Source organism: Helianthus annuus, chromosome 12 (genome assembly GCF_002127325.2).
Source record: "Helianthus annuus cultivar XRQ/B chromosome 12, HanXRQr2.0-SUNRISE, whole genome shotgun sequence".
Taxonomy (NCBI): domain Eukaryota; kingdom Viridiplantae; phylum Streptophyta; class Magnoliopsida; order Asterales; family Asteraceae; genus Helianthus; species Helianthus annuus.
The window spans coordinates 18,608,995-18,622,064 of NC_035444.2; the positions used below are offsets into that span (position 1 = coordinate 18,608,995).

The following is a 13,070-nucleotide window of genomic DNA, read 5'->3' on the forward strand; positions in this document are numbered from 1 at the left end:
CAAATATTGAAAATTTTCCTACATAGCTCGTAAACCATCCTACACACCTCGTATTTTATCCTACACTTTAATTTGATTTTTTTTTTCTTCTTTGAAAAAATATTTTTTTTTTAAAATAAATTACAAATTTAATGTAGTTAGTTATTTATGAGGAAGACTACTAATTAATGATCTATCTAAGTTTACCAATATGCCCTTACACTACTATTAAATACAAAAATAAATTAAATGAAGTAAAATGGAGCATTCTTATTGGTTGAAATTTCTTCTCTTTTATTCTTACAAAAAATTTCTTCTCATTTGAACCCTCCACTATATATATATATATATATATATATATATATATATATATATATATATAGGGTAGGGCTAGATAGAAAACCCTATATATATAAAAAACCCGAGAAAACCCAAGCTCCCGACATTTTTTTTTTTGAAAAAAATAACACATGTAATATACATGTTTTTAAGACTTTTGGGCCAAAAAAATCAAAAAAGCGCCGAAGGGATATTTTAAAAAAAAATGTTTTTTTTGGCCCAAAACACTCTAAAACATGTATATTACATGTGTAATTTTTTTTCAAAAAAAAAAATGTCAGGAGGTTGGGTAAAAATGGCTTCCCATTTGGGTTTCCAAAGTTTTCTAAGAATTTTAGGGTTTTTTATCTAGCATTATCCTATATATATAGGGTAGGGCTAGATAGAAAACCCTATATATATAAAAAACCCGAGAAAACCCAAGCTCCCGACATTTTTTTTTTTGAAAAAAATAACACATGTAATATACATGTTTTTAAGACTTTTGGGCCAAAAAAATCAAAAAAGCGCCGAAGGGATATTTTAAAAAAAAAAAAAACAAGTTTCAGCAATTTTCAGCGAAATTCTGTTTTTTTTTGCTTAACACGTGTTAGGAGCTGAAATTTGTTTATTTTTTTTAAAAAAATCCCTTCGGCGCTTTTTTGTTTTTTTTTGGCCCAAAACACTCTAAAACATATATATTACATGTGTAATTTTTTTCAAAAAAAAAAAAATGTCAGGAGGTTGGGTAAAAATGGCTTCCCATTTGGGTTTCCAAAGTTTTCTAAGAATTTTAGGGTTTTTTATCTAGCATTATCCTATATATATAGGGTAGGGCTAGATAGAAAACCCTATATATATAAAAAACCCGAGAAAACCCAAGCTCCCGACATTTTTTTTTTTTGAAAAAAATAACACATGTAATATACATGTTTTTAAGACATTTGGGCCAAAAAAATCAAAAAAGCCCCGAAGGGATATTTTAAAAAAAAAAACAAGTTTCAGCAATTTTCAGCGAAATTCGGTTTTTTTTGCTTAACACGTGTTAGGAGCTGAAATTTGTTTATTTTTTTTTAAAAAAATCCCTTCGGCGCTTTTTTGTTTTTTTGGCCCAAAACACTCTAAAACATGTATATTACATGTGTAATTTTTTTCAAAAAAAAAATGTCAGGAGGTTGGGTAAAAATGGCTTCCCATTTGGGTTTCCAAAGTTTTCTAAGAATTTTAGGGTTTTTTATCTAGCATTATCCTATATATATAGGGTAGGGCTAGATAGAAAACCCTATATATATAAAAAACCCGAGAAAACCTAAGCTCCCGACATTTTTTTTTTGAAAAAAATAACACATGTAATATACATGTTTTTAAGACTTTTGAGCCAAAAAAATCAAAAAAGCGCCGAAGGGATATTTAAAAAAAAAAAAAACAAGTTTCAGCAATTTTCAGCGAAATTCTGTTTTTTTTGCTTAACACGTGTTAGGAGCTGAAATTTGTTTATTTTTTTTAAAAAAATCCCTTCGGCGCTTTTTTGTTTTTTTTGGCCCAAAACACTCTAAAACATGTATATTACATGTGTAATTTTTTTCAAAAAAAAAAAATGTCAGGAGGTTGGGTAAAAATGGCTTCCCATTTGGGTTTCCAAAGTTTTCTAAGAATTTTAGGGTTTTTTATCTAGCATTATCCTATATATATAGGGTAGGGCTAGATAGAAAACCCTATATATATAAAAAACCCGAGAAAACCCAAGCTCCCGACATTTTTTTTTTTTGAAAAAAATAACACATGTAATATACATGTTTTTAAGACTTTTGGGCCAAAAAAATCAAAAAAGCGCCGAAGGGATATTTTAAAAAAAAAAAACAAGTTTCAGCAATTTTCAGCGAAATTTTGTTTTTTTTGCTTAACACGTGTTAGGAGCTGAAATTTGTTTATTTTTTTTAAAAAAATCCCTTAGGCGCTTTTTTGTTTTTTTTGGCCCAAAACACTCTAAAACATGTATATTACATGTGTAATTTTTTTCAAAAAAAAAATGTCAGGAGGTTGGGTAAAAATGGCTTCCCATTTGGGTTTCCAAAGTTTTCTAAGAATTTTCGGGTTTTTTATCTAGCATTATCCTATATATATATATATATATATATATATATATATATATATATATATATATATATATAGTGGAGAGTTCAAATGAGAAGAAATTTTTGTAAGAAGGAAAAAGAACAAATTTCAACCAATAAGAATGCTTTATTTTACTTCATTTAATATAAGTATTTAATGTTACTATAAGGGTATATTGGTAAATCTACATAGGTCATTAATTTGCAGTCTTCCTTTTTAATAGCTAATACATTAAATTTTTTGTAACTTATCTTCAAAATATATATTTTTTCAAAAAAATTAAATAAAATAATTTAAAGTGTAGGATAAATTAGAAGTTGTGTAGGATAAATTACGAGTTGTGTAAGATAAATTTCAACGTGTATGATGAATTTTGAAATATGTAGGACAACTTTTTGATGTGTGTAGGCAAAAAAAAGTTAATGTGGAGGATAATAGTCTTTATGACTAATTAATTAGTCAAAAATGATAATAAATGAGATAAATGAAAAACTATTTAATATTTTACAAAATTACCCTTTGTTCTTTTTCTTCTCAATTAAATTTTCTTCTCAAATGAACCTTCCCCTATATATATATATATATATATATATGAGAAAAGTAGACCTTCCAAGAAGTATGGAATGTATTTTTTTCTTCGTAGAAAAAAGTAGGCCAATAGAAAAACTATTACAAGATATATCTAATATCATAAATAAAAACACAATAACAAGAGCCTATATAAACATGGTAAACTTGGAATGAACTACACATTAATTCCATTCTCGCATCCTTTCTAAATGGCGGAAGTAAAACTTTCTTTTGGTTTTGCTGTAGTGTTGTATGTGTTCATGGCTGCACGTTTATGTTACACCGACAACAATAGGTCTTCAAGTTCCCATGAGAATGTTGAGGTTCAAAAGCTTTTAAATAGTTTAAACAAACCTGCGGTCAAATCCATTAAGGTATGTCACCGTTCTTTTCTTTCTTAATTTCATCATTCTTCTTGTCACATGTTAAGGAATTGATTTGAGTATGCATTGCATTGCATTGCATTGTGAATAGAGCTCCGATGGTGATATAATAGATTGTGTTCGTATCTCTGATCAACCGGCTTTTGATCATCCCTTGCTCAAAAACCACACTATCAAGGTTTGCTTACATTTTTTACATATAGGCATTTATATTTATGTTAATTTAATTATAATTATAAATAACTATAGATGAGGCCAATTTATCATCCAAACCCCGTAGATGTCACCAAAGTGTCATCCATGATGAATTCTACAACAGATGGGCGTTCATCATCATCAATTACTCAATTGTGGCATTCGACTGGAAAATGCCCAAAAGGGACTATCCCCGTTAGAAGAACAAAGAAAGTGGACGTACTCAGAGCCAGTTCTATCAAAAGTTTTGGAAAGAAAAGGAGTTCTTTTGGTGCTAAATCAAGCTTGTTTGATGTTGAACTCGATGCAAGTGAACATCATGAGGTAAACCTCTTTTAGCACTTTGTACCTTACGTATTATTTTCATGCTCATGATCACATTATAATAATGATTTTTCTTTTTTTAGTATGCGGTTGCATCTACAAAGAATGGGCAGTTTTATGGATCAAAATCAGCTCTAAATCTTTGGAATCCAAAAGTTCAAGAAAGTAATGAATTTAGTTTGGCTCAAACGTGGGTAGTAGGAGGTACTTATGAAACGGGTCTTAATACCATCGAAGCAGGTTGGCAGGTGAGTTCTACTTCATTTAAATTCTAGTACCAAACAAATTACAAAACACACTGTAAACTTTTCCTATATTCTAAACATAACAAAGACCCTTAATATAAACGTAATAAGTGATTGAAACTATGATCCATTCTTTAAGAAATGAATCGATTTATGAGTTCATTTGGGCCGACTCAAATTATATAAGACATCAAAGCAGGTTACTCTTTTTAATCATGCTAACTTAAAATTTGTCCAAATGAGTTAGCACCACTGCCCGCCATTATTTACCGCCACCACTTACTCGTGACACGTCGACGCAACGTCCATTGTTGCCTAGTTTGCGCCGCCACTAGCCACTATAAAAACATAGCACGTGAACCCATTTTATACTTTTCTTAAGATGTTTCATTTTAGTTGAGCCCATTTTGGCATGAACTCATTTTGACAAGAAACTTTTTTAGAACGGTCTATATTTACTAGAACTCGTTTAACATGTTATGTAACACAACCCACCAGTTTCGCCACATAGAACTAAAACAAACAAAATATTATAACTTTAAAGTTCCTGCAATGTCTTCGAAACAGGTGTATCCATTGATCTACGGAGACACTAACACGAGGCTGTTCATCTACTGGACTGTAAGTTGATGTAAACTTATACATAATATTTCTCTTATATAAACTATAAGAGCAAGACCTTAGATTAAAAAAAAATGTTATATTTACAACCTGTATATATTAAAAAAATATGGTATTATTTTTTAACAGAGTGATGGATATCAAAAAACTGGATGTTACAATCTTTGCTCCGGGTTTATTCAAACCAACAATAAGTATGCAATTGGGGGCAGTTTATCTCCTACTTCAGAAACAGATGGTACTCAACAAGAACTCACCATACTTATATGGAAGGTATTTCTTTAAATTTTTAATTATTCTCTCAAAACATTTTATATCATCAAGGTGCGTATAAATTCTCAATTACCAGTTATAAGGTTTAACGTTTCACATGTACAACTATTGAGGCAGGCAGAAACTAATGATTTTTTTTTTTTTGGTACCATTTTGATAGGACAACGCAGGGGGCGGGGATTGGTGGATGCAACTCAATGGAGAAACAATAGGATATTGGCCATCCTCGTTGTTTACACACTTAAGGAATAGTGCGTCAATTATACAGTGGGGTGGAGAGATTATAAATAGACGCTCACAAGGGCGTCATACAACTACCCAAATGGGCAGTGGTCAGTTTCCTAAACTATGGTATCGTAAAGCAAGTTATATAAGAAAGATTGAAACAATTGATCAATCAAACGCTTTAAGGACCGCAGAAGTATCAACCTCACATGAGCAAAATTGCTATGACATTTTGACGCGCATCACTACTGATAACTTCTGGGGCACGCACTTTTTCTATGGTGGACCTGGTCGAAACCCAAACTGCCCGTGAAAAAGTTGTAACATCCGGATTTTCAGTGTAATATATATTGGATTGTTTAATTATAAGTACTTCCAAAAGATTGCCCTTGGAAAGATTGTAACATCCCGAACTCTTGGTGTAATATACATGGAATACTTTATTCTATATATAATATAAAAAATCTATGTTTGTGACGTATTGGAATAAATCTATTATTTTTAAATTATGAGATTTGAACTAAATTTTCTAAAAGCATTTTAGGTCAAAAGTGTAAATTAGAATTTTTGTGGTCAAAGTCCAGCTAAATAGACTTGAAGGGTCACTTGACTAGTAGCCATGAAATGTTTGTTTTGTGGTCAAAGTCTAGCTAAGAACGTATTAATATTAGATTTTTTAAAACAACGAATTTCTTTTTTTTTTTTTTTAGAAGTGAACCTAAGACCTTACGTGTTTTAAAAGACTTTGTCTTGTCAGTGAGTTGTCACTAAACCACCACCTCAGTGGTACATGTTAATATTAGCTAATCGGGATATTATAACTACCTGTTACTACTTTTATTATGTAACTATATATATACACTCATGACATTATAGCCTAGTGGTATCTTGGTGGTGGGATAAGGCTTATAACCATAAGGTCATGGATTCGATTCCCACAAAGGGGGTTTTTCCCAGATTTATTGGGGTTTTTCCCAGATTTATTGGGTTTCCTCCTGAATGATACTCCAGTGGTCCGTCGGTGATCCAAATGTGCCGTTCAAAAACAAACTATATATATATATATATATATATATATATATATATATATATATATATATATAGGGTAGGGATAGTGTACATTAATTCAGAAGTGTGAGAAGTGTATTATATCACTATATATAACACTATATAACACCATATAAACACCGTATAACACTATGTAACACCATATAACACTATATGACACTATATAACAATATATAACACTATACATCTATCATAGACATGCTATCAGACAAACTATAGTGTTATATGGTGTTATATAGTGTTACTTATTGTTATACGATGTTATATAGTATTATGTATAGTGTTATAATACACTTTTTACACTTCTCACAGTTCTGGATTAATGTATAGGATCATCTACCTATATATAGATATACATATATATATATATACATATACATATATATATATACATATACATATATATATATATATACATATATATATATATATATATAGGACGAGGATCATTACAGAACACTAATTATTGCGAGAACAAAAAGAACAACTCTAAAACACTGAATTTTGGGATTAAGTTCATGTTTTTAAATTTTATGTTTCTTACATTCACATGTGTACTATATATACATAAAAAAACCATATTTTTTTTTACCTACACGTAGCTTACGTACATGTTGGTAATTTAACCTACACATAACCTACATATGTGTAGGTTATACAAAAAGTGAAAACTTTTCATAATTTGTTTTGAATTCTAGTGTAAGAAACAATAAATCTTACATTTACAACATTTTCATTTACTTTTTAGGTTTTTAGGATTGGAAAAATAGGTGATTCATTGTGTTCTGCGTGTTCTCGCAATATTTTGTGTTCTGCATAGAACCTTCCCCTATATATATATAATTAAAAAAAGCCAAAAAAACATACAAAAATTTTTTTTTTATGCAAACCAAATTTCGCAGGTTTTTTTATATAAAAAAAATTAAAAAAAAAATTTGTGTATGTGTACTACACATGTGTGTTATTACACATGTGCACTACACAAAATTTTTTTTTAAAAAAAAAAGTTTTTTTATATATAAAAACCAGCGATTTTTATAAAAAATTGAAAAAAAAATTTGTGTGTTTTTAAGGCTTTTTTTAGTTAGTTTTCGAGTTTTCACAATAAAAGTGGTTTTCATCTGAACCATCCCCTATATATATATATATATATATATATATATATATATATATATATATATATATATATATATATATATATATATTTTGAGAACTGTGAGAACAAATGAGAAAGTCAATTAAAACAAATTTTTTTAATACAATCCTCATTGTAATTAAAGTACAACATCAAATAATTAATTTCTACTATTAAAATCACGCTTATTAGATTTTTTTACACATGTGTAAATATAACAGGTTTACACATGTATAATTGGCAAACTTACACATGTGTAAATTTTCTTTAATTAGGAATTCGCGTAAATTTAAACACGTAAATTAAATTTCTAACATTGTATTCGAATAATGAATAATGATGATGAATGCAAAAAAATTCTGAATTTGAATTGTTTTTTACCAATTTCTCGTGGTTTTTTTATTCGTTCTCACGGTTCTCACAATATTTAGGGTTCTCATTTAAATTGCTAAAATGAAAACCACCTCCAGTTGTAAGAACAATGAGAACTACACCGTACGGGACGAGTTGGACCAAAATTTTTTCATAAACGTAGATGTGTGTATTATAAACACATTTGTAAAAAAATTAAAAAAAAAAGTCGTGTGTGTAGTTTTGAGCACCACAAGTTTGTGTTTACGGGTACCGTAAATTTTAAAACACGACATTTTTTTTATTTTTTTTACAAATGTGTTTATAATACACGCATCTACGTTTATGATAAAAAAATTGGTCCAACTCGCCCCAGATCAAAAAGTTCTCATAGTTCTTACAACTGGAGGTGGTTTTCATTTTAGCGGTCCCCTATATATATACCGTTAAAATGAAAACCACCTCCAGTTGTAAGAACCATGAGAAGTACACCTCCAGTTAAAAACATCATAAAACACCCCGTTCAGAAAAACGCCATGAAAAAATTAGTTGAAAATGCCATAAAACACTGTTCAAAAAAACGCCATGAAAATACCTAGTTAAAATGCCATAACAACACCTAGTTCAGAAAAACGCCTTGAAAATATCTAGTCTAAAACGCAATAAACACCTAGTTCAGAAAAATGCCATAAAACCTAATTATTTATTTTCGAAAAGTATATCAATAGTATACTCGTTGGAAAGATAAATAAACGCTGAGTTTTATGGTGTAATTTTTTTCGAAAAATAATCACGTATTAAAAAGTTATTGTCGTTTAAATATGATGGGGGAAAATGACATGTGATTAGCATGTGCACCTTTCCAACGAGTATACTATTGATATACTTTTTGAAAAAAAAATTAACTGGGTTTTATGACGTTTTTCTGAACTAGGTGTTTATGGTGTTTTAGACTAAATATTTTCATGGCGTTTTTCTGAACTAGGTGTTTTTATGGCGTTTTAACTAGGTATTTTCATAGCGTTTTTCTGAACTGAGTGGTTTATGGCGTTTTCAACTAATTTTTTCATGGCGTTTTTCTGAACTGGGTGTTTTATGACGTTTTTAATTGGGTATTTTTATGGCGTTTTTCTGAATTGGGTGTTTTTATGGCGTTTTATTTGAACACCCAGTTCATGTGAGTGAGGTTTTTGACAATATTACCCCTTAGAAATTTAAAATCAATGCCACGTGTCACCACCAAAATCGTTCTCACTGTTCTCACAATTTTCATCGTTCTCTCTAAATCCTGACCCTATATATATATATATAGGTAGAGGATCCTGTAAAAGTGCTCAAAGTGTAAGAAGTGTGAGAAGTGTATTATAACACTACATATAATACCATATAACACCATATAACAATATGTAACACCATATAATACCATATAACACTATGTAGCACTATATATCATTATATAACAAATATAACACTATAGGTTGTCTGATAGCATGTCTATGATAGCTGTATAGTGTTATATTTGTTATATAATGATATATAGTGTTACATAGTGTTTTATGTTATTATATGGTGTTACATATTGCTATACGGTGTTTATATGGTGTTATATAGTGTTATATATAGTGTTATAATACACTTCTCACACTTTGAGCACTTTTTACAGGATCCTTACCCTATATATAGCTAACTCATTTTGTGAACACATCCTAAAATAGCTAAAAAAAACCTAAAAAAACCTAACCCCCACCCCCCCCCCTCAAAAAAAAAAAAAAAAACCTAAACCCCCCCCAAGCTAAATGCTAAAAAAAACCTAACCCCACCCCCCCCCCCAAAAAAAAAAAATCCTAAACCCTCTCCCCCACCCCCCAAAAACCTAACCCCCCACCCCCCCCCCCCATCCAAGCTAAAATGCTAAAAACTAAACCCCCTAAAAAACCTAAAAAAATCTAAAAAAAATCTAAAAAAATCAAAAAAAAATCTAAAACATTTTTTAATATTTTTTATGTTAAAATCGCTACTTTTAGAAGCCAATTTTTTTTTGGCTTCGAAAAGTAGCGATTTTTTATAAAAAATATTAAAAAATTCAAAAAAAAAAAATTTTGTGTGATTTTTAGCTATTTTTAGGCATTTTTTTGTGTGTTCACATTGGTTCTCGCGGTTCTCACAATAAGATGTGGTTCTCGCATGATCTTCTCCCTATATATATATATATATATATATATATATATATATGGGTGGGAGTTGGCTACAAAGTCCATTTTTCCTACAAAGTGTACAAAGTCATAAAACACCACAATTTCAGCTATAAAACACACTCAAAACCCACAAATACAAAGTGGAGATTACTAAAACGCCATATTTGTGGGTTTTATGTTGTGTTTTGGATGATAAGACTTTGATTATGGAATGACTAACACTAGTGTGTTTTATATTGATTATCATGTTGTGTTTTATATTCATAGTTCTACGATGGTGTGTTTCAACTTTTTATAGACGGATAGGGTTTTGATATAGTGTTTTAGTGATCTTCATTTTGTTATTTGCGGGTTTTGAGTGTGTTTTATAGCTAAAATTGTGGTGTTTTATGGCTTTGTACACTTTGTAGGAAAAATAGACTTTGTAGCCGAACCCCACCTATATATATATATATATATATATATATATATATATATATATATATATATATATATATATATATATATATATATATATATAGGGACCGCTAAAATGAAAACCACCTCCAGTTGTAAGAACCGAGAGAACCACTTTCTAGCCAGTAGATCAACAAGATGGATTGATGAGATTAAAAGTAACTAAAATTAATATTAAATACATTTTGTCTAATTATGTCTTTAATAAATCCAAAAGGGTAGTTTAGTAAAATTACTCTTTTTTGTCTTTTTGTCTTTATTATTTTTTATTACTTTTTTTGTTTTATTATATTACTTTTTATTTTTTAAACATAATTTTTTTATTAAAAGCATTTTTAAATTCAAAATTTTTTAACAAAACAATTTTTTGCGCGTCGGTTTTTGCACGCCGCTTTCACGCCCGGCTTTTTCACGCATCGTTATTAGCGCGTCGTTTTTGCACGTCGTTTTTACGCTTGTGTCACACCCCTAATTTCCACGTGTCACCGGTGGGCCCGGTGGGGGAGTATCGTGACGTAGTTGATATCATCATAGTCAAACAACACAAATTATAATGCAAAGCAGAAGCAAAAGATAGATTTATTTCAACCGAATATAATTGTAATGTCGAATATCATAAACAGTTGAAATAGATCCACAGGCAGATCAAAAACAAAGAGGAAACTTTTATTCAAGAGACATCATGCATCTTAAGCTTGCGAGACTTAAACTGATGCTAAGGAGTGGCCAACCTATTACGCGTAGTATCTGCACTTAGCCTTTTTGGAAAATACGTCAGTTTACACTGGTAAATACAATTTAACTGACTCATTTTGAAAAGGTTTTGAAAATTTATTTGAATGCCCACGACACAAAACTTTTTTATAACTTGGGATAAATATTTGCTTATATTCTTGTAAAAGAATTACATGTTTGTTAGCGTTCAGTATCCGGGTCGTGTCGGGTTAAAGTTTAATAGACACACCACATAGTATAGTTCTGCCGCGAGATTTCCTCTCGTACCGACTGTTATACATTATTTATTTAATGCACTACGGGTGTACGCCTACACCCGTATGCTAAGGTCGTGGCCATTCTTTGAATGATGCCAAGGATATCTGGGACATGGTCATTAAGCCCTCAAAGGCGTTATACAAACAAAACAACATTTTCAAACGGGTTATTTGACTGCTCTTAACCACCGACCGGTTAAGGTCAATTACCCGACCAAGCGGTATTTTATATACCGTACCCCAAGCCCGTATAGGGAAAATAAGTTAAACGTATTTACCTGAGCAAGTATAATTCAAATACAGCAAGTACACGTAGCTTTTACTGGGCTCCTATATCTGGAAATGAAGGTTTTAAATAACCTATTAGAATCCTAACGGGTCTTTTAATTTAGCCTAAGCTTAGACCGGTTAGTTCTAAATGAAAATTACGGTTTAAACGCACGATAAGGCGAAGACCGTTTTAGAATGTGGTTTTGACCCAACAAGCTTGCATACTTGTTTAATATGGGTAACTTAGTCACATTCTGGATTTTGAGACTGAAATGATATGGTTTGACCCGTTTCGGCTAAAATGGGTAAACTAGTTACATAAGCCGATCCGAACGCGTAAAATGCGTAACGAGCAACCATAAAAGTCATATACACATTTCTTAAGTTAATATGCCTTAAACCTGTTGTGATATCAGTAAGATACCTTCCATTATGCCCCAAATGGTTTTAAACCCATGCTATGCCTCATAAGGGCATTTTGGTCATTTTAAAGGGTGTAAAAGAGTTTAAATGATATTCTGAGTTACAGGTCTGAATAATTCAGTAAACCTACTCATTTTACCAAGTTATAGCAGTAGGGTATTAATCCTATGTGAAATTTATCAATCTTAATCATTCTAGACACCTTAGGGGCGTTTTGGTAATTTCACATATGCCTAAAAGGTCAAAACTGGAATTCTGATCTTAAGATATTCTCCTACTATTTAAAATATAAAATTTAACTGAATACATCAGTAGATTTCAACCCCATATGCTTAAATAGGTTCTAGCACATACTTATGCGTTAAAACGCTTAAAAAGGCGTTTTGGAACCATTTCCGGGCTTTATAAAGAAAGCTGATATTTTTAAAATTCCAGAAGGCTTAAAATAATTTATTTAATATATTAGGTTAGAAGAAAAAGGTTTGGGGTCAATCGGATTTATAAAACTTATTTTATAGCCCAAAAGGACAAAACCGGCATTAGCCGAATTAAGCATAGAACACTAAGTTATGCTCAGCCTAAAATTAAATAAAAATATTTAAAAATCCCAAAATATTATTTTAATACAGTAGGTATAAAGTTTTGTACAAAAATTCAGGTTTAGATAGGCTATAAGCAAATTACGCCATTTAATTACTCAAGAAGCTTCTAATTACGCTAATGAGCATAACTCCTAATCTACACCTCCAACTGACATCAAATTTTAGGTGCAAGCTTATAATTCAGTAGCTAAGGTGTCTACCCTTTTACATTTTCAAAAATCAAATTTTAAGGTCATTTGGGCATAATGGTCAACATATAGGCATTTAACGGAAACATGCATGTGAATAGGATATCTAATGAACCAAGTTGCATAATCTCAGGGAGTTATA

General features: G+C 30.5%; 1 protein-coding gene across 1 annotated transcript; it reads left to right on the top strand.

Annotated features, from left to right (window-relative positions):
• Positions 1-3,140: 3,140 nt before the first annotated feature.
• Positions 3,141-5,725, top strand: LOC110892534. The gene is made up of 7 exons (XM_022139691.2): positions 3,141-3,356; positions 3,457-3,543; positions 3,615-3,884; positions 3,968-4,132; positions 4,697-4,750; positions 4,880-5,023; positions 5,184-5,725. The coding sequence occupies exons 1-7, from the start codon at positions 3,192-3,194 to the stop codon at positions 5,559-5,561; spliced, it is 1,263 nt and encodes a 420-aa protein (XP_021995383.2). The 5' UTR covers positions 3,141-3,191; the 3' UTR covers positions 5,562-5,725.
• Positions 5,726-13,070: the final 7,345 nt, after the last annotated feature.

Bases quoted from the DNA above. Each gene is read 5' to 3' on its own strand.
- LOC110892534 (XM_022139691.2), top strand. From the start codon at position 3,192: ATGGCGGAAGTAAAACTTTCTTTTGGTTTTGCTGTAGTGTTGTATGTG. The intron at 3,885-3,967 runs GTAAACCTCTTT...TTCTTTTTTTAG, and splicing joins ATGCAAGTGAACATCATGAG to TATGCGGTTGCATCTACAAA. The intron at 5,024-5,183 runs GTATTTCTTTAA...CCATTTTGATAG, and splicing joins TCACCATACTTATATGGAAG to GACAACGCAGGGGGCGGGGA.